Below are 22205 nucleotides of genomic sequence, written 5' to 3' on the forward strand. Positions count from 1 at the left end.
TGTGTGGTTGTTAACAGTAACAATGATCACATTCATCGCGATAACGGCATCTTCCTTTCTTTGATGCTTCTTCCCCTTTGAGAGCACTGTCAGAGGACACCCTGTGTCCCTTCTACCACCCTTGCTGGTAGGTTGTAAATGTTGGCATCTACAGATGAGATACATAAGGCTCAACATGCTTAGCTGCTTTTCTCAATATCACACAGTTGATCGTTATGTAACTGGTAAGAATTTATGTAACACTTTGAGATAGTGGGCTAATATTTTTAGCCCAATGTGATCACAGCAGAAAAGCTTGTTGTCTGAGTCAACAGTGTTCACTGAGAGATGGGTGGAATCTCTGGGTCTCACAGCTGCCACTCCCTTCAAGCTACCCTCAGCCCTGGAACCTACCCCTAGGCTTCTGTGGCTTGACTTTTAGGGTGTTTGGTCCCAGCCATGCTTATACCAGCCCCTCAGAAATCCTGCCCCCCTTGGGATGCATGGTGGGAGCCAGGAGCACATCTCCAGCACTAGGGTGCTGGCCACGCCTTCTCCTCCTTCACCGCCCCCTCCTCCCCAGTCTTAGGGAATCCCTGCTCTCCCCCAGGGAGTTTCATTCCTTTGCTTCCACTCCAAGCATCCCCTCTCTCTTTCCTCTCCCTCTGGGGTTAGAAGAGCTTCTCCTCTTGCCTCCTGATACCCCTCTCCTCCGCAGCAATGAAATAAGGCATTGAAAAATTATTATGGTATTCTCCCATCATAGGTAAAGGTTACCAGTCAGCTGCAAATCGCTTGGGGGCTAAAGCCGGAGAATGAATGGATACGTGAATGAATGAGATGATGCATAAGTAGAAATAAAATAGTTTTAATACAAATAAAATAAAATTTCCAGGAAAACAAGGTTGTGGATGAAAGCTTAGAACGGAGCTGAATGTGGCACTTACAGAGGAGAAGAGATGGCTGCTCTGTTGGACAGAGGGAGCAGGGTCCAGGGACAGAAACCTGCTAGACTGTTCCTGCACCGCCTTGGGAGTATGTGCAGGGGCCCAGACCAGTAAGGGGCAGTAGAAATAAAAAAGGAAAAACAAACCCAGGTGGCTGTGAAGAAGAAATGACAAGATTTGGAAACAGACGGGTGAGGAAATGGATGAGACAGAGAAATCAGAGATAGCTATTATTAGCAGAAATCGGAAATTTAGGAGATAAAGGTTACAGGTGTTGGGAGGAGAGTGAGTTTTCAGCACACGGTGGCTGTGGGCTATTGGGATGGAAATGACTGCCAGGAAATGAAAATTGAGGACGAGAATCTGGGCAGGAAGTCAGGACAGGCGATCCTTCCCAGATGCCACATGCATCCTCTTAGAAGTGATGGAAGAAGCGGGGGAGTGGGTGAAATCTTTGAAGTCTGCACTGGCAAGTGTCTGAGCTTTGCTGGCGTGCGCTGAGAGCTTCAGCTGACATTGGACCTCTGCGTACATCAGGGCAGGGAATAGTGGGAGGAGGCTGTGTTGTCATCATACTCTCGTGGCAGGCCCCCACCCCTCAGTTTACGATGGTGACACACAAAGCCTCCAGCACCAGGGGATGAGAAGGCTGAGTCCCAGCAGGAGGGGAATGAAATGAACATTTACCCAGAACTTGACCCACATCAGGCCTGGCGTTAATCCGTTAAATGATGCGTGAGTGGCCGTTTTCGATGGGCTTGTGCAGAACCCGCCCAGGTGGTGACTGTCACCTCTCTGCTTTTGTTCTCACGGTTCCTCTTCCTGGAATGCTGACCTCTGGCTTCCTCGCATGATGAGGTTTTACTCATCCTTTCAAGTTCCCTTGATTCCGCCTTGATCGCAAAACCTTCTGTGAGCCCCCCTGGTTGGAGTGAATTGCAGTCTTTTCAGCAACCCCACAATACCTGTATTGAGACCACTTATTTAGTATTTATAACTCTGTAAAGCAGGGCATAATAAGACACGGGAATTCAATAGACTGTGGCCTGCGTGAAACAGTCCCTCTGTTGTGTGAAAGAATGAGAGTGGCACCATTCCAACAGCTTGTCATAAGACAAGGAAACAGTGTTCTGCAGTGTGAGGGTATGACTCAGGATGGAGGGCGGGCGGGCGGTCCTCCCCTCAGTGTTTCTGTGGTTGGCCGGGGAGATTCAGGGGCGGTCTTTGTATAACCGAGATAAGCAAGGTTGGGAGGGGACAGCTAGTCCAACTGCCCACACGAATGAATAAGCATTATGCCCGCCTGGTGGTCATTCAGCCCCTGTCTCAGCGTGCCCAGTGCTTGTGAAAGGAAAGGCGGGCTGGCTGATCCGGGGAAGGATAAAGAGGGATGATTACCGCTTTTCTTTTCTCACTGATTACTCATTTTGTACCAGACAAGATGGGTTAAATCACGCTGTGGTTAAGAAACAACTCCCAAATCTCAGTAGCTTAGAACACGGTCCAGTGGTCAGGACTCCGCGCTTCCATGGCAGGGGGCACGGGTTCGATCCCTGGTCGGGGAACTGAGATCCCGCATGCCCCGCGGGGCAGCCAAAAAAAACACCCCACAAGTTTCTTTCTTGTTCATGTTTGGTGTCCATCACCGGCTGCCCCAGCGCGCCTCTCCTCACTTATGGCTTCCGGATGCTGGAGGACCCTCCAGCTTAAGTGCGTTTTGCCGTGTCAGAGGGCAGAGAGAGAGAGCCTGGAGCGCTTTGCATCGGCTGGTAAATGCTCCAGCCGTTTCCGCTCACAGCCCTTTGGCCCCACCTTCCCGACGATGGATACGGGAAGTGTGTGGAGGGAAGCAGTAACGCCCGCTGGTCAAGGCTGGTGCTCATGGCCCGGCCAAGGTTCACTGGGTCCATAAGTCTCCCCTGCCATTGAGACAGGGACTGCCTGGGGAAGCGGGAGAGAAACAACGTGTGGACGTAAAGGGCACCCTCGCCCTCCCACCTGCAAGGATGCGCTGCTCAGTGATAGGAAGAGGCAGCTGGGGAGAAGCCACCCCGAAGAGCAGCCTGGATTCTGCCGCTTTTATCCCACCCCCAGCAGGTGGGGCACCTCTGGACCCAGCTGGCCTCCCTTAATCAGTTTTCCTCAGTGTGGTGACAGTGACAAATCCTCCCTGCTCAGCAGGTTGCAGCTTCCGCTATAAATCAAGCCTCGAAGAGAGAAGAAACAGTGGTGCTGAATAGAGGGACCTGAGATCCAAATTGTAATCAGAGATTTGTGAGACGGGGATGATCCAGGCCTGGGGTGGCTGTCTCTTAACATGTTAATTACCTCGGCCTAAGTGGCTGAAATCAATGATTAAAAAATGTAGAGATGTGCATAGGAGAGGTCACAGCCGCTACCCCCTGGGGCTGGCAGGCTGAGAACAGGGGCTTTCTCTTCGAACGGGAGGAGGTAAGGTGGTGTCTTGGCTGGCCGCAGATGGGGTTGGAAAGGATGGCTGCAAGGTCCTGTGAGGAGAAATGTTGAGACGTACCCCCTCCCACCAGGTCGTTGAGGCTCACGGGCTAGCTGTGCCGGTTCACCCACTGAGGCCACTGCCTCTGGACCGCTGGCTCTTGTACGTTGATTCCAGGGTTATTGCCCGAGAATTCTAAGAGGCAGGCCAATGCAATTCATTCTTCACTGGACTTGAGAGTGAAGAAGATGCCACTTAGTTACAAAATGCATTTCTTAACACCTGTGCCTCTGCATGTATTTATTTCAAATGTGTGTCCCCCACTGTATTTCCCATCTGGGGCGGTTAGCTCATCTGACTAAAGTGAGAGATGAATGAGACCAAAGTCATGTTCTTTCCCCAAATAGAAGAGTTCAAGGCAGTTTGTTTTCCCCCCAGAGAAATCTTGGTTTGTGACCACAGGCTGCATCCCTAATGCCAGCCAACCATGCTCCAAACGTATGCACTTGGTCAGTTCAATTCATTTTATCAAATACTTGTTCAGTCTCTGCTAAGTACAAAAAAGCACTTTGCAAATGGAGATGAGAAAAGAATAGAGTTTGGCCAAGGTGGCTTATAGACTAGGGGTAGATCCGTGTGTGTCGAGAGGTAGGAAAGAAGGTAATGACTCCATCGTGGACAGGTTATGGGAAGTCCCCCTGAGTGAGGGTCGGAAAGCATGCTGTGGGGCTGCAGGGTGGGGTGAGGTGAGGTGGGGTAGTATGGGCTGAGCTTCCATTAGAAAGTGCTGTTTGAGATGGGCCTTGAAGGATGGTTAGAATTTGCTAGACGGAGCGAAGCATTCAGCGTGGTCTAAACCAGTACTGGTCCACGGCCTGTTAGGAACCGGGCCACACAGCAGGAGGTGAGCGGTGGGCGAGTGAGCGGAAGCTTCATCTGCCGCTCCCCAGCGCTCCCCAGCGCTTGCGTTAGCGCCTGAACCATCCCCCCACGGAAAATTGTCTTCCATGAAACTGGTCCCTGGTGCCAAAAAGGTTGGGGACCGCTGGTCTAAATGACACACAGAGGCTATCCCCCCATATATATATGAATATGTATATACACATAATGAATATATATATTAACTTAATTCATTAAATATTAACTATTAATGAAATAACTAATTCATTAACTATTCATTCATTAAATATTTATTCCTATATGATTGGGAAAGATGGTACATTAATATCTCTATTTTGGGGTTTCCTTGTTACTGACCCGGGGACCAAATTTCTCCTTTACAGTCACTTTGATTTTTGTTACAACTTTGATTTCTGTTAAGATGTAAACACCCTTGGGGGGTGGGTTCACAATCATGTTGAGCTCTTTTTACACCAGTGCAGGTAGATTGGGCTCACGGAGTTTAGTCTTCCTGTTGGTTGCCTTCCACTATCTGACCCTTCTTGGTCTGGGCTGGTTTCTTTCCCCTTCCTCCAGAGGCTAAACTTTCCCTCTTTTGTCATATACTACATGTTCTTACTCTTGGGTTCCTCTTCATCCACGCAGCATCAAGAAAAATGCTGTTTCTCACTTTTTTCCCAACGCTCCTGTGTTTGAACGGTATATACATATTTGCTTTAGGTTTGTGAGTTTCTATGGGAGGATACACAGGGCCTAGGAGAACACGAGCAGGGCAGTTACAGAATCACTAGAAAGTCTATCAGTATTTCTTCCAGTGGGTCCTGCCTTGGGCCAGACGTCACAGGGGCTGGATGGCCTCTTCCGCTCTTCCCACCTGTGGTCATCCACAGGTGACCCCCTGAAGCAAGTGCCCTATTCTGGTAAGTAGGGTGCTGAGGGCCTGTGTCCTTTTTGGGTATAAAGCATGGCTCCGGTACCTTAAAGAGGAGAACTTACCAGAGACGGGTCACAGTCCAGGGGCAGTGACTCTGTGATGCTGCGGGAAGGACCTCTGTGTCACCAGCATGTCAGAGGAAGTGTCCAGGCAGGCGGACGTCAGCCGCTATAGATGCAGGAGTGACTCTTCCTCCCTCTAACGCAGGCCTGTGTCTCTGCTCCCTCTTCAGCTGGTGCTGCCGGAATACTCCATCCACAGCCTCTTCTGCATCATGTTCCTGTGCGCTCAGGAGTGGCTCACCCTGGGGCTGAATGTCCCTCTACTTTTCTATCACTTCTGGAGGTAAGTCTGCTTGGGACTGCCCTATCCTTCCCCTTTTCTGCTTGGTCAGCCTGCCCTCCAGAGACGATGTCCCCCCAGATGGACCGGCCACTTAGTGCCTTCCTCTCGTCCCTTCCCTTGGTGACCCTTTCCTCAAAGCCTTCTTTGCAAGCTGCTCTCAGACAATAATTCAGTAAGGGAAGGCCCTTCCTGTAGGTTCCACTAACCACAGCCTCAGCTCTCACAGATCAGCGTTAAAGGCAGCTAGAGCATTATTCACAATAGCCGCAGAGAGGAAACAACCCAAATGTTCAGCAGAAGATGAATGGATAAACACAATGTGGTATATCCTTTCGATGGAGTCTTATTGGGCAATAAAAAGCAATAAAGTATTGATACACACTACAACATGGGTGAAGCCTGAAAAAATTACAAGTGAAAGAAGCAAGTCACAAAAGGCCATTTATATGCAAAGTCCAGAATAGGCCAATCTATAGAGACACAAAGTAGATTGGTGATTGCTAGGGGCTGGAAGGGAGAGGGCGTGAGGTGCGACTACACTGTTTTCTTTTGAAAGGGATGAAGATGTTCTGAAATTAGATACTGGTGGTGGTTCTACAACTCTTATGAATATACGAAAAACTGCTGAATTGTATACTTTTAAAAGGTGAATTTTTTTGACAGATGAATTATATCTTAATAAAAGTAGCCCACCTACCATATGGGCTGGATTTTCTGGGACCGTTCTGATTTTAAATCTCTTCCTTGCTAAGACCGTGCATCAGATCATGTGATTTAGGTAAAAGAGAGTCGCCATGTGGGTCTATAGGAGGCAGGGAGGGGGAATACAAAAGTAGTCAAGAATGCGGATGTGCAAATAAGTTAACCACACTTTCCCTTCGTCCCCCAAATATTTAATCATTGTGATTACAGCATACAATATAGCCTGTATTTAGTCACATCTAGAACATTCACCCCTTCCTTCAGCAAACATATGGAACACACACTACGTGCCAGACATTATGGGGGATTCCAAGATGAATGTAAAATAATACCGTTACCCCCAAGGAACATATACCCTAGTGGTAGAGGGAAATCGATTCTTACCAGATATATAAGGAACATAGGTAGGAGTGTAGAGAAGTGGAAGTGTGACACAGGGGAATCTGGAAGACCACATTCGAGGTTAAGGGACTGGCCTGCTCAGATGTAAGAAAGCACCTGGTGTGTCTGGGGAACAACGATTGCTCCGTGTGCTTGGATGTGGGGTTCTCAGGTAGAAGGGAGCAGAGATGGGGTTGACAGCTGGGGATCAGGTCAGGAGGGTCTGAAATGATTTGATAGAAAGTTGGAGTTAATTTATTCTGTAGGAGAGGGATACCTCTCAGAAGTTTTGAGGAGGAAAGTGGCAGTGCCTGATCCGAGTTTTAGGAAGGTGACCCTCACAGCCGTGGGAAGGCTGGGTTGGAGGGTGAAACTTTGAGGACGAAATCCAGTTAGGAAGTTCTGGTGAAATTCCAGGTGGAGAGGCTGGAGGCTTGACGTTGGACGTTGGAATGGAGAGAGAAGGAGAGGGTTTGGAGAGGTAAACTGGACATGCCTTGGCCAGTAGTTGGATGCAGGAGGTGAGGGAGAGGGAGTGTCTAGGCTGGGTGGCAGGGAGGTGACCAAGAGCGGGACGCAGGTTGAGGGAGGAAATAAGACGATTCAGTTACATAACAAAGTCCTTCTCTGTAAAGGTAACCTAAAATCTGAATTTAGAGAGAAGTCAAATAGAAACATAATGCTGTTGAAATGTATCGCCTACCCACTCAGAGACTTTCCACGCCTACCTCCTCTGGTATCCACCACAAACGGGTGCTTTGGGGTTGCCTCTCCCTGTTTCACACACAGGTTACAGAGACTCACAGAGGTTACGTCATGGCCCAGAATCACTCAGCTGGGATATGGCAGGTCCACCTCTGTATGGATTGCAGGCCGTGTCCTTGTCACCTAGGGGCTGGCTCTTCTCCTTCTAAAATGAATTTATCCCGAGGTCCTTCAAATAGTGTGTTGTCAATCCAAGGTATCAGAAATGTGGTTAATTTACAAAACTTTGATTGGTACATTGCTTCTTAGGGCTATCACTCCTCCAAAAGGGAGAGCAGGAGAGCCAGCCGTGTCCTTAAACTTGGAACGTTTCCGTGTAAAAGAAGGGAGTGACTGCAGTCTCCTTGCCAGTAGGGAGCTCGTCTTACTTTTTTGAATCCCTGACAGGGTCTAGCCTAGTTCTGGTAATTTGTTAAGTACTCAGAGAATGAAAGAAAAAGGAGTGAGGAGGGCAAATGTCCTTTAAAAAATAAGAGTCCTGATTTCCCTGGTGGTCCAGTGGTTAAGACTCAGCGCCTCTACTGCAGGGGGCACGGGTTCAATCCCTGGTCTGAATGCTGCGCGGTGAGGCCACGAAAAAAAAAAAAAAGAAGAAGAAAAGAAAAAATAAAAATCAGAGTCCTTGAAACCCCTCTATTTCATTTCCGCTTTCCCCTCCTGTCCAAAGGTCCAGCCGAGCAATGTTTCTAGTGCAGATAAAGCCCCCTCTGCCCTAGCTCCCAGTTTGTTTAAGTACAAGTAGAACCGCAGAACTTTTGTTCAGTACCTGTTCTTGGAGATTTTTTGGACCCATCACCTCACACAATTGTCACAACAGCCCTTTGGAGTAGGCAGTTTCAGTCCCATATTGCAGATGAGAAAGTTGAGGCTCAGAGAGGTTAACAGTTGACGTGAGGAATCTCAGTCTGGGGACGGGTGGGCCTCAGGGCCCTGGCTCTGTCCACTGGGCCACTCAGCCACCCTGCCACCCCTTCCTCCACTTAATGAGGCCTCCTGGGAACAAGGCCACAGCAAAAGCAAATAGGTTGTGAAATCTGCTCCTGGGCAGAGGAGAGGTGAGTGGCCTGGAGGGCTGAGACCTGGCAGATGTCATTGAATCTGGCTTGCGGTTTCCTCTCTGCATAGCGTGGATGACAGATAATGTCAGTGCAATCCTTTGAAGCAGATGAAGAGGGATCTGAAATACCAGCTCTGTGAGTTGCTACATTTCAGGGATGCTCTTCAAAGCCGATGTGATTAAGCCCGTCAGACCACGCGTCTGGTCCTCGCTCTCACTCGAGGATCACGGCCTGTCCCAGAGCCTCACAGGAGCCATTAATTTGCACCTGGCCTCCTGATTCCATTATCAGACTGACAAAAAGAACAGCCCGCTGCGCGATTTCAGCTGCACTTTGTTCTCTGGCTTTGAATGAGGCCCTGGCTGAGGCCCTGGGGGCAGCCATCTGGTGAGGGCCAGAGGGACGGCCTCAGGGACAGGACTTGCCTCCTACCTGACCACTTCCCAAGGTCTCACACAGCGCAGTGGGAGAGTTTCTCTCCTTCCCGAAGCAAGGCCAGTTCACGTTGAGCTGAGGTGATGCTTTGAAGAAGGCGAAGTCTGCACTCACCTCTCTCCTCCCACTGCTCTTAGGTTTACCCAGTTTCCCTCAGGGGCTGCTCTCTCCCCGCGATGGCCAATATTCTGTTCGCTGTGCTGGGTCCTTACATAAAGAAGAAAATGACCTGTAAACTACTCCACACTCAAGTGGGAATATGATGTCCCTCCCAGAGTATTCAGGATTCTAAAAGGGGGTCTGGGAGGAGGATAACCCAAAAGTAATTAATGTTTAATCCAAATAATTAATGTTCATGGTAGAGTTGTGGTACAGCGACACCAGGCAGCGGATATGCAACTGACATCAACCCGCGCCTGTGCCCCTACTTGCAACGCAGGTCCATACACGTTGTGGGCCTCCTTCCGCTACCCCCTCACCCCCCCAACCCACATCCCTGGAGAAAGGAGGCTCTTCCTGGGATCTCCCAGGTACCACCATGGGACACGTTTTCCTTCTGTCAGAGCAGCTGTGTGTGAGGTGTGCCTGATACTGGTGGATCTGAGTATTTGGGCGTTACTACCTGCTAGAAGACAGTGGCTGAGCGACTTTTTAGCAGTGCCTGGGCTGTAATTTGCGCAGTGATTCTGGGCAGAAGGCAGACAGCTGCTTAGCAGAGGTTCCTCGGATTGGAAGTCTGGCATCAGGGGGACTCAGCCCAGACGACTTCAGATGTCCTGTCCAAGCCTCAGAGCCGATGATGCCGTGCGCTTTCTCTGCAGGTACTTCCACTGTCCGGCAGATAGCTCCGAATTAGCCTACGACCCGCCGGTGGTCATGAACGCAGACACCTTGAGTTACTGTCAGAAGGAGGCCTGGTGTAAGCTGGCCTTCTATCTCCTCTCCTTCTTCTACTACCTTTACTGGTGAGTTTCTGCCCCTTCTTGTGGGTTTGACTCCTGCAGCAAATGGAGAAAATTTCCGGCTTTTGCAGGTAGGAGTCCCAGCCTGTCAAGGATGCTGCCAGCCACCTAACTGGTTCAGGAGAGAGAGAGCTTCTGTGTAAAGAAGTGGGAGGGGTGGAAGGTCCTGCTGGAGGCCTTGCTGGCTGATAGGAACATCCTTTGGGCTACATGGTGAACGCACATTCTGCCAACCCCTCTTAGGAGATGATTGGTGAGGTGCACTTGGTGACTCCTTCCCCATGCATGGGGCACCCGGCCCCCAGCAACTCCACAGCTCAGACACTCAGGTCACCTGTGGCCCCGGATACATAGCCTCGTTGCCCCCTAGTCTGTGTGAAAGCAGTCTTGGGGACCACAACAGAGACCACCCCCCGCCCCGTGGCAGTCAATGCTTCACAAATGGGCATGTTGGGCCATTAAGTGCTTATACTTACAATTCTCCTAATATTATGTAACGCCATTCTAATTAAATAAAACATGCTGGCTTTGTAATTCTGTTTCAGGAATCTCCCCTCTTTTCACCTCTTTATTCAGAACATCCTAACTAAGCAGATAGCTATAAACAGACTGTCTCGTGGTTTGATACCCCAGACAGTGTCTTTTCTGAAAATGTCTCTCCTCCTTCCTGATCCTCTTTGGGCTCATCTCTGGGGTGTCTCACCTGTCACCTTGCTCTCCTGTCGCTACCTGCACCAGACCATGCTATCTCCAGGTACCCCAGCACTGTCTCCAAAGTGGCCGGGTGGCCAGTAGCCGGGTGAGGAAGCGGAGGCTGGGGATGTTAGACTCCAAGGCTGCCTCGGGGTTCAGGTTAGGCTGGGGCAGCATGGGAAGCAGCTGCATTTATCCAGCATTTAAAAACGAGCCATTCTTCGAGCAAAGAGCGCGATATGTATTGCTCAGTGTATGAGCTAAAGGCTATCATTATCTGCACGTTACCAATGAGGAAACCTCGTCCGAGACGTTAGATAATTTTCCCACGGTCACAGCTCAGAGTGACACAGTGAGAAGTCCCTCTCAGGTCCTATCCCAAAGATTGAGCTCTTAACTGCTGGCTGTCTTAGGAAACCTCTAGAAAAGTCTTTATCGAAGTGTGATCTTTGGACCTCCTGCATCAGAATCAGGGGTTGAGGAGGGTGTGCTTCTTAACAGTGCAGAATCCTGGGCTTAGATCTGCTGATTCCGAATTTTGGGGCCAAGCATCACTCTGGAGTTGCCGCCTGGGTCCACCTCGTCTCCCCTCTGCATCCCCAGCGTCCAGAAGACTCAGATGCCCCGAGTCTTCTCCTATAACCCTCAGGGCTGTAACCTCCTCTGGAATAATTCGGCCCTGGAGGGGATTCGGAATATTCTACCACATTCTCGTTGGAGTCAAGGGTTGGTTCGGGCTCAGGGTGACCCCTTCCCTCCTCTTCCTGGATGGAGTGTCCTGGGACAATGCCTGCTTCAATTTGCAAGGAGCCTGAGGGCCTCCGAAGCCTCTCCGGGGCTTTCCGCGGTGCCCAGCAGATTGGCCCAAGTCTCCCTGATCTAAGTCTGAACTTTCTAGCAACTAAAGCTTTCTCAGGCTGCTTCCTGCCATGGGCAACCCTCACGGGCTTAGCGATTTGGCACCTTGCGCTAACAAGGAGGTTCACTTTCTTCCCCGGAGTGTGCCCAGCCTCTTTGCGGGGCTGCACACAGCTCCTCTGCTGAGTCATGGGCTGAGGGGCCTGTCCCCAGAGACAGCATTGCCCCTCCTCAAAGCCAGCAGAATAAGGGCAGTGCTTTCCCTGGCTCCTGCCCCGTTAGCCTGGGATCCTCCTTAGTCTGGATGGAGACTGAGGCAGATCAAGCTTCCTCATTTCAGTTTTGTTGCAGCAGCTGCTGGAGCCTAAGGCGACGGAGGGAACAGGGCCTAGGGGTCATAGGAATTTACAGATAGAGAGCTCCTCTGCTCTCTGTCTGCTGGGCTGTGGCGGCCATATTGGGGCTTCTGCCCGTTAGATGACTGTGATCGTCCTGTAACTGATGATGTTCCAGGCATTCTGTTCAGTTTGGCGCTGCCTTTAGGTTACATGTGTTAATTACTTTGTTTCCAAAACAAAATGGGTATCAATTGCTCCTCCCGCCTCAGCTGGGACCCTGGGTGGCAACCAGGGTTCTGCCTTCTTTGTTGAACCTGACATCTTGGAACTCTTCAGGGCTCCTCAAGGATCCTGTTTCTCCCACCTCAGGGTCTCCCAGCCCCTTAGATCCAGGCTTGTGGAGAGCCAGGACTCTCAGCCCAGGCCACTCTTATAGGGACGGAAGGGGACCCACGTGCATGGAGAGCTGCCTCTGAGCTGAGCACAATGATAGAGACTCAAGTGACAGCAGCTGGGAACCCTATAAAGGTGGGGTTGGTGTTTTACAGTTTGAGGTTCCTGAGGGGCTCCTAAGGACCTCATGGAGATTAAGAAATGTGTCCGAGGTCCTAGCGGATAGTTAGCAAAGTATCTGGCCCCGGATTCTGGGCTCTCTTCCCACTGTGCTGTGCGAAGCATCCCAGCGTCCAGCGCCGCCCGCTTCTCAGGTTGCCTTGTGGACCAGGAGACGTTTGCAGGTTACATGGGATGGGGATTACTTAATACGAATACTGATGCTAATATTAAAACTAAAAATAATAGAAGCTGGTTAGTCTAGTGTGGATTCTGCCTGCTCAATATAAAGATCTTTTCAAATCAAGGGTGTAAACCAGGATGATATTATCTGCCTACGTGGTACCACCCTCCTATCCATTTACTCTGGATCATGCCCGCGTCCCCTCCTGTTCATTTCTCTCACTCAGATTAGGTTATTTATGGTTAACTTGATGGCAGAGGCCTCAACTGTTTCATTCCCCTCTGTATCTGCAGTGCCCTGGCCAGCGTCCGGCACACAGTAGGTGCTCACTAAACCCTTGTTTGCGCTACAGCTTAGCCGTACGCTCCCTCGAGGAAGGGGCTGCACACTCGCCATTGTTTGCCGGCACCACGAATGGCGCCTGGCCCGCAGGAGGCGCTCGATAAATATTGAATGAATGAGGGAAATGAAAGTGAATAGACAAATACAGGGAAGCTGCGTGTTACAGTGGAAAGAGCACTCGCTCTGGTGTTGGGACGTGGCTCCTAGCCTTGCTGTGTGACCTTGAGCAATCCACTTTTCAGCTGACCCCCGTACTTCCGCACGTGGAATAAGACCCCTCTAGCGCCAGGCCTGGCCAGGGAGGCTCTGTGTCCACGAGGTGCATCAAGTTCTCAAAGGCAGAACTTCAGCTACTCAGAGGGGCTTGTCCGGGCTTCGCAGCTGGAGAGGTTTAGAAGGAAAACACTTTAGTTTCTCGCCTTTGGTTTTGTTTCTTAGATTATCCTTTCTTCTCTCTATATTGTGAAAAGGTGGTTGTTTTTCTTTCTGCCAAATGGATAGAGTGTATATTTTGGTGTGGAACATTCTTCATTGTTGCAGAATTAGCCTGCAGCCCTTTCTAAGAGCACAGGGATGCGTGACCCCCTCCTTGGTAGTGCTGGGGCTCCACCTTAGGACACAGGCTCGTAATGCATGTTTAATGCCTGGGCTCTGTTAGAAAAAGTAGGGCCAGGGAGTTACCCAATTAAGAACTCATCCAATTCGTGTGCCCAGAGGGCCTGTGTTCACACAAAAGACCTTACAATAGTCATGCTCATCATTTCCCTAGCACTGCCGTATCATCCACCATAATCTGGGAGCCCCTGGACACAGCCATGTGGCAGCTGGTGGCATAAGGAATCCACTGCAGCCCTCCCACCCCTGGGGACCTGCCCTGCGATTGCAGGAAAGAGGAATAATGGCCACGATAATCATCCTGATGAGAATAATGATAGCAATCACATCTCTCATCCAAGGAACACAGTATGGTCTCGTAATAGCGTTTAGTCCAACATTGTGGGAAGTAGTAGGGGGAAGCGTCCGGGGAGTAGACAAGATGCTCTCGTGACAGGAATGAGAAAGAAGCAAGGGGTCTGGCTTTTGGAAGGTGCCTCTGTTGAGGGCCATCTGAGGTCTTTTGTGGGCGCCGACTAATGCCTTCTTTTCCTCTTCTTTCTGCATCCAGCATGATCTACACTTTAGTGAGCTCTTAACTCAAAGACCACGCACATCCTCAGAGACTGGGATGGGAGAGGCCCGAGGCTGCGCAGTCCACTTCTGCTGGTGATGGGAGAAGGGACCAGTGTGGGGATGTGACAGACAGAGACGGGCAGACACTCTGAATCGGGAGCCGGAAGCATGCAGCAGCCAGCGGCCGAGTGCGCACGTGTTGTCACCCTGTGTGTCAGTCTTTGGCGTTCACACCCCGCGCTCGGGCTGTAGATCCCTTCTGAGCAGCGGGGGCACGAGGGGTGACGAAACGCGAAACCTCTTCTGAGCGAGAATTGCGGCTTCCTGAATCCAGTTTATTGAATGGCTCCCTGAAGTTCACACTGCGTTCCTGGGCCGTGGGCGTGGAGGCTGGATGGCTGGCAGGTGCCTGCTAAGGAACAGCGTGACCCAGGGTCAAGGCTGTATCTGTGGGACTGATTGAAGTCCTCAAGGACGTCACCGGCTACCTGAGACTCTCGTGTTTCTTCCAAGCCCTGGCCACGCCCTTCACTTCAATGGGAGGGGCCTGGAAGGTGTGCAGACTTGCCTTGGGCTATAACCAGCCCTGAGCCTGCAGGGGTGTCTATTTTCCTGCTGTGCTTTGTAAGAGCCCAGCTTAGGATGTTAGTGACATCACAAGCTGAATTTGGGACAGTACGTTGGTAAAGAGTTATGGCCAAAGTCAGGGCTTGGGGGTGGTGAGATGGGAAGCGGGGAATCAGGAAAAAATGATTTTTTAAAACACTGATGACATGTTCAAGGTGTTATTTCTTCACCACCACAAACTGTATTCTTCTGTTGTCATCCCAAACTATCACAGAGTCGCTGAAGGCAAATCAATTGGTCAACACTAGTCAAAGCTACTGACTTTTAAGGCTCCCAAAACAATTCTGAGGCCAGAAAAAGCTGGAGTGGCAGCTCTGTACTGTGGGCATCCGGCAGCCGAGAAGTGAGACGACATAATTACAGCTTCATTTATGATGCTGCATCATTCGTGCTGTTCGGTTCAACACAAGGACATTAGCTCATTTAGAATTTTCCATTCGACATTCTCTCCTTTTTGGGTAGGAGTTGTACTCGGGGGTTGTAAATAATGACAAGGCTGAGATTTTTATTTTGTTTAAATTGGGCACCATGATTCTGACCTTATTCCCCAAACGTCCCTTCTTTTCTTCTGTCTGACATACACAGGCTATTTATACATATACCAGCTTCCACCTGAAGTCCGTGACTCAGGTTGATGAACGGTGTTTGTGTCACACATGCGCTGTGTTTAAAACACAGCGACCGCTTGAGTGTCTCGCCTACCTGGCTGTCTCATTTAAACGCATTACAGGCTGGCTTCATCTCCATATGGATGGTAAACTGGTAGGTAGACAAAGAGAAGTTTCCAAAAAGCATTTTCCTTCTAAAACTTCTACCGAAAACAAAATGTAGGCTTCTGCTCTGAGGTTGAAGGTATGGAACCGGAGGATTCAAGGCAATATTTTGGGGAGCAGGCTTCCCCTTGGCCAATACCCACCGTCCTGGCCGAGTAACTGTGGTTGTGGTGGAGAGTTTCCTTTAGGGCTGGTTGGCTCCGTCTTTGACTCCATTCCTGAGACAACCAGCCACCTTCATCCAGAGAAGCCAGCTCTGGGTTCCAGGCTGCAGGCGGCAAATCTAACCCCACCGCCATCTTGAAAATGCAACTGAAGTCAGAGGGTAAACGGTCCATGTTACTTCTCACCACGGAGCTGTTGTTTGTTTTTATACTTTGCCTCCTTCCAAAAAGATTTGAAGTGGCTTATAATAGCAGGCACAAGTATGCAAAGACTGTTAAAATGGAAATAGGAAATCCAAACTTAAAAAGGAGGACACAGAGATACTGACTTCCTGAGGTACTCTATTTACTGGGGATTGAGCATTAAATTTGATATCATTTCTTTTAACAGTAAATAATAGCAATTCACATTTACACAGCACTTTTCAGATTGCTTTTGTATCTCATTTGACTTTCCTCACCATCCTGTGAAGTTGATACTATTCTTTTTCTCATTTTCTAAGTGAGGAAGCTGAGGTTCAGAGAGGGTAAGTGACTTACCTATAGTCACACAGCAGTCCCAGACCTGCCTTTGAACCCAGATTGTCTGACCTTAAAAACCCCATGTTCTTCCGTTTTAAACAGAGCACACGTGTTACACAAACACCATTCATAGACCTGAGTCACAGACTTCATATGGAAGCTGGTACACTGAAGAGCTGACAAAGTAGCTTAGGGTTCTGTTAAGGTTTGATTAGCATTAACTTTTTGAGAGAAAGAGAGTATTTTAAAAAGAGAGTTATAGAGAAAGTATATCTTCCTTCAGGTGCTAGCCTCAGTCTTGCTTTATTGTGGGAGGTTCTTCTCTAAGGCGGTCCTCTAAAAGCTTTAAAGGTGTCAAGTGTCTCTTGGGCAGTTCTTATGTTTATGACAGAGAAACATCCAAATATTTCCCTCCCACGAGTTGTGACTGGGAGATAATTCCAGTGGTTGTTGGGAGTTTGAGCCAATTTTCAATTGCTGGGAGAAGCTAATTATGATGATAAGAATCAGAGTAATACGCACAGTTGGTGGAGCCATGTTATGTACCAGGATTTATGCCAGGACCTCTTCCAACTCTCACACTGATCCTACAAGGCAGGTTGCATATTCTCACCCCCAATTTACAGGTCAGAAAAACAGGGAGGCTCGGGACGGATGAGTCTTCCCTGGGTGAATCAGCCAGACCAGAGCTCGAGGCTACAAATAAATGGCCAAATAATAACAATAGCTAAAATTGAGGTGTTGCGCATTATTCTGTACGTTTGGTGTGCTTTTGTCTGATCCTCATAACGATACCATGACGTCGATATTATCTCCGCTTTATAGATGAAGAAAGTCCCGGGATATGAGTTACTTGCAGAGACCCAGAGCTAGTAAGGGGTGCGTATATAGCTACAGCTGGAATTTATCCCCAGGTCTGCCTCTTCACACATAAATTTTTCCTTCTTGGATATCTTTGTTGCTCACTGTTTGTCCCACAGAAATGACCGAAGGGAGGAAGGGGAGTGAAGCAGGAGATACACACCCTGGATAAATCACAAAGTGAATATTACCCTTGGGTGATGGAGAGCTCATCCTACCAAGCATGTATGTGGGCATCAAGGAAGGGGGGGGCACACACATTATGTGAGGGTGGCACTGGTGGCCTGGTTCCCATTGCCTTAGGGAGGCAGAGTGGATAGGCTTGGCATGACTGTGCCCAAAGGGTCAGAGCAGAATCGGGGGGGGGAGCTAAATTTACTTTTCACTTCATTAATGAAGTGAAAGATGGTACCCACTGTTCTGACTTGCTGTAAAGATTAAATGAGTTCACATTTGCAGAGAACTTAGAAGAGCGCCCTCACATGGTAAGCACTGACTCTTTGTAGTAGGTGAACCTTCCTCGCTATCCTTATTCTGCCCGGTGCCCACCCAGGGCAAGGTCCTCTGTTGGGAGGGAAGTCACCTGGCCATGTGGGAAGGGAGTGAAGACCCTGGACCCTGCTACCCTCCTCATGTTTTCATCTGTAGTGTCCTGAGTGGAGGTCATGCTGGGACATGACACCTCTTTTCAATGCCATGTTCTCTGGCCAATCATAACAACTGCTGTTGAGTACTCGCCCTATGCCAGGTGCTGTACAAAGCACTTGACGTGCAAGGTCTCATTTAATCCCCACAGCGATGCTATGAGGTAGGCACTCTTCCTGTCTCCAATGTATAGTTGAAAAACTAAAGCTTATAGAGGTTAAACAAATGAGCAAATGTCACAATTCCTAGGAAGTCATGGAGCCTAGACTCCAGCCGAAGTCTAGCCTTGACTATTTGTTCATTCCTGTAAGGGAGGGCAATGGGATGTGAGAAAGAGGAGAAAAGGGGACAGAGAAGGGAGAACAGGAGAGGCACTGCCGGGAAGTGTGGGTTTGCTCACCTCACAGGTTTCACAGCCAGCAAGTCCCCGTAAATGACTTGGTAATCAGAAGCATTTGTGCTATGGGATCTTGTACAAGTTTCTTCAACTTTCTGAGACTCAGCTTTCCCATCTGTAAAATGGGAGGTAATAATACCTCCATTTGAGTGAGGTTGTGATAAAGTGATTATGTACATAGAGTTTGTACAGAGAGCCTGTCTCGTACTGGATGCTCAGTAGATCTTGGTCCTTAGAGCTCTGTCTACTCCCCCTCCCTTCACAGGGTTGAAGGGATGATTATGTCGCATAAAATGGTAAAACGCTTCTCATAGTAGCACATGGCAAGATTCAATGAATCTTAGCTTCCTTCCTCCCCTCCCTCCATCCTGGGGGCGGACATGGGTAACAGAGCTCAGCCCTCTCAAGCAAATCTCCCCTCTGCTTCCTATTTTTAGGCTTGGTAATTGCACCAATGTTGAATAAAATTGTCACGGTTATGACAGTTTTGTTCTCCTACGTAAGAGAGAATGCAGCCAACAAAATGCTTTGACAACAATTAATTGCACTCACGCTGTGTCATTGCACAGATCCATTTCATAACCTTCTCTTTTCCTGGACTTGGGCTGCTCTATTCCAAACCGTGCTCTGGTAAATGAAGTTTAGATCTCAAGGCTGCCTCTGCTGCCGAGGCTTAGGCAGAAGGCTGTCATCACTGTAGGTGTTCGAGGAGGCATCTTGGAACGTGCCCCGTGACTTGCCTCATCCAGGCAGAGGGAAGCGTGAGCCGAGCAGAGAAGTGATTCTTCAGGACACAGCCAGGCGTTTCTAGGGAAAGATGGGAAAGGTTTTCGCTTCATTCGGCCCGCATTTTCTTCCTCCTCAGCTAGTAGTGTGCCCAAGCTGGCTCATACAGGCTTATGAGAGCCAATCATTAAATTTTGCTAAATGGAATTTTTGCACAATGGTTGTTAAACACAGCTATTATTAAAACCGGTTATGTAAGCTTACAATTATATTAATTAAATTAAAACAAAGATAACGTATAGTTGAAAGTCATCACCTCCTAATTATTTTATTACGTTTTGCTGTGATCTGTGCTCTTGAGGCTATGTCTATTGTATCTACGGTAGAAACTCTGTATAACAGTGCTCTACTGTGCACCTCCTCCCATCTTTATGTTCAGTGGTGTCCCATTAATAGCTTGAAATCGGCCATGCTGGGAGTATTTACACCACAGAAAATGGCAAATGCTACAGATGAGACCCCTCCCTCTCCTTTACCCGCCCCTTCTGGTGCTAGTTGTTAAACATTCACTAGTACACCTTGTTCACATTTACCAGTAAACACTGTTCCCAGCTCTGGCACACTGTCGGGCTACACTGGGAGCCAGTGACCAGAGTGGCACCTGGGACCAGTACCCCTGAAGGCTTGGGCACCAGAACCCACTGTTCACCACCCTGAAGGAGCCACTGCCATCGTGGCCAGAACTGCCACCCACCCACAGCAGTGATGCCAGCAGTACTGCCACTTAAGCTCTTTTTGTCCCCTAGAGGTGATAGAAAAGGAGACTTTCAGTTTTGTGCACTGTAGGCCATGAGGGCTTGGGCTTGGAGATGATATAAGTGCAGCACACTCTGCTGAGCGTGAACCTACTGATATACTTTGACCCTAGACTCACTACCCTTGAATTAACTTGGGGACCATCATTCTTGCTGTAGGATGGGTCTCTTCCCAGGAGGCTTCCAGGGTCCCCATGCAGCCAGGCCCATGCCTCTAGTCTGGATGCTGGGGGAGTACAGACTGCACTCTGCTATGTTCCCACCTCCTAATGTGGGTTAAGGATGAGTAAGATAAGCCTGTAAGGTGCCTGGTGCTGTGCTTTTGCACAAAATATAAACTCAGTAACCTTTGCTCTGCTCATCCTTTCTCTGCTCGGCTCTACAGGCTGTTCACAGTATGGGGGGCCCCTCCCAGCCAGCCTACAGGGACCATTCTTCTGCATGCGCTCTCTCCTCCAAAAGCCAGTCTCCTGGTTGGGCCCCTGGTACCTCAGGGGACAGACACACAGCTTCTGGTTTAGAGACCCAACAGTCGGAGGTTGTTTTGTTTCCTGGAATGACTACCTCATGGCCAGGGAGAGAGACTAAAATGCCATGGCAGTGTTTCTGTTCAAACGTCGTAACAGGGGTCTGAGTAGTAAACCCCATCTGTCCTTTTCAGAAATGCTTAGCACATGAGAAAAGCAACATCATCTTTCTGGTAGGAATAACTTCTGACATTTTAGAGCAGGAGAAGTAGGGAAAAGGAGAAACCAGTTAAATACCAGTCCCCACATTAAATTATAAAGGAGCACATCCACCAGGCCCCCATGCCTGGGATAGTCTGTCTTGAATGCATCAATGAAAGCAGCAGGGTAGCACTAGAGGCTTCCGGGGAAGTGTTGTTGGTTAGTGGCATCAGAGGACGGGTCTTGTGATGCTGTTCTTATTTTCCCAAATTGAGAGTGAGATTGATGTTGAGGAAAGTTTCTAGACTCTACAAGGTACAGAGATCCCTCTCAGTGGGGTGCAGACCACAGCATAATTTAATGCCTGGCAGATGGGCCAGATCCCCAAGGGACCGCTCGGAACCCTGCACCCTGGGCAACCAGTCTTTAAAATTAGCGGTTCTTTGTATTAATCAGTATTTCATGATTAGATTCAAATAACTATTCCACAAGATCTAGCCCTTACCTAACATGGTTTCAAGTGCAGTGGAAAACTTAGCAGGAAAGACCCAAAAGCAGCTCTAGCTAAAATAAGAAAAATGAGGCCTGATCGCATTCTTCATTTGAGACACAAGCCATCTGGGTCTGGGTTACTGGGGACCCCCACTGCACATTTCAGCCTTACAGTTTGGGGGAGCCCAGCCCCAGCCAGACACACATGTTCAGTGCCAGTTGGATTATAATACTTTCTAGGGAGCTAAACAGAGGGAACCCAAGGGTGCTGGTTCATGGCTTAGCAGCAGCCTGCAAAGTGGAAGGTTGTCCTGAAAGGGGTGCTGTGGGGCTTTGCACTTGACCCTGTCCTGTTTGACATTTATTTTCAGTAACCTTCACGTGAAGGCAACAGATCAACTCTGGGATGAGTGGGTCCAGAGCAGGGCATCTAGAATCCATTTCACAGGACTAGGCAGAGAAGCTTCAAGAAGACTGCGCAGGGTGCTTCTGCACACGGTCCTGAGCTCAGGGGTCAGCAGCGTGGCTCTGCACCAGGAGCTCTGGTCTGAAGGGCTGGTGTGAGGCCTCTGCCCATGACTCACTGTGAGCAAGTGAAACTAGATGAAGCACAAAGGGAAAGAAAAAAGGGGCTCTGAGAATCATGGGGACCTTGGGAAGCTAGAAATAAGAGAAGTCAGAAGAGCTGCTATACATGAAAGAAGAGGTGAAGCAGATGCTTACCTGACTCAAGGGTTTACCCTGTATGGGACTCACTGTGCTTCATGGACTTGGGTGACTATTTCCTTTCCCATGTTTAGCCGTGTGGATGACAGGGTCTTGGTGCTCCGGCTGGGTGTCAGGCCTGTGCCTCTGAGGTGGGAGAGCCGGGTTCAGGACATTGGTCAACCAGAGACCATCCGGCTCCACATAATATCAAATGGCGAAAGCTCTCCCAGAGATCTCCATCTCAACGCTAAGACCCAGCTCCACTCAACAACCAGCAAGCTACAGTGCTGGACAACCTATGCCAAACAACTAGCAAGACAGGAACACGACCCCACCCATTAGCAGAGAGACAGCCTGAAATCATAATAAGGTCACAGACACCCCAAAACACAACACCGGACGTTGTCCTGCCACCAGAAAGAAAAGATCCAGCTTCATCCACCAGAACAGGGGCACCAGTCCCCTCCACCAGGAAGCCTAGACAACCCACTGAACCAACCTTAGCCACTGGGGACAGATACCATAAACAACGGGAACTACAAACCTGCAGCCTGCGAAAAGGAGACCCCAAACACAGTAAGTTAAGCAAAATGAGAAGACAGAAAAACACACAGCAGATGAAGGAGCAAGATAAAAACCCACCAGACCAAATAAATGAAGAGGAAATAAGCAGTCTACCTGAAAAAGAATTCAGAATAATGATAGTAAAGATGATCCAAAATCTTGGAAATAGAATGGAGAAAATACAAGAAATGTTTAACAAGGACCTAGAAGAACTAAAGAGCTAACAAACAATGATGAACAACA

General features: G+C 49.1%; 1 protein-coding gene across 2 annotated transcripts in view; it reads left to right on the top strand.

Annotated features, from left to right (window-relative positions):
- CNIH3 (cornichon family AMPA receptor auxiliary protein 3) overlaps positions 1-16342 on the top strand; it is a 254681-nt gene extending 238339 nt beyond the window's left edge. The window contains exons 4-6 of one of the 2 annotated variants that reach the window (XM_027122290.1): positions 5448-5560; positions 9723-9866; positions 13996-16342. In XM_027122290.1, the coding sequence (XP_026978091.1) occupies positions 5448-5560; positions 9723-9866; positions 13996-14023 (285 nt within the window). In that variant the 3' untranslated portion in view covers positions 14024-16342. Of the gene's footprint in view, positions 1-5447; positions 5561-6116; positions 7851-9722; positions 9867-13995 lie in introns of those variants that run through there. The other variant, XM_027122291.1, reaches the window with a different exon arrangement.
- The last annotated feature ends 5863 nt before the right edge of the window (positions 16343-22205 follow it).

Source organism: Aethalodelphis obliquidens, unplaced genomic scaffold, assembly GCF_003676395.1.
Source record: "Aethalodelphis obliquidens isolate GAN/ISIS:26980383/991018 unplaced genomic scaffold, ASM367639v1 scaffold24, whole genome shotgun sequence".
Classification (NCBI taxonomy): Eukaryota; Metazoa; Chordata; class Mammalia; order Artiodactyla; family Delphinidae; genus Aethalodelphis; species Aethalodelphis obliquidens.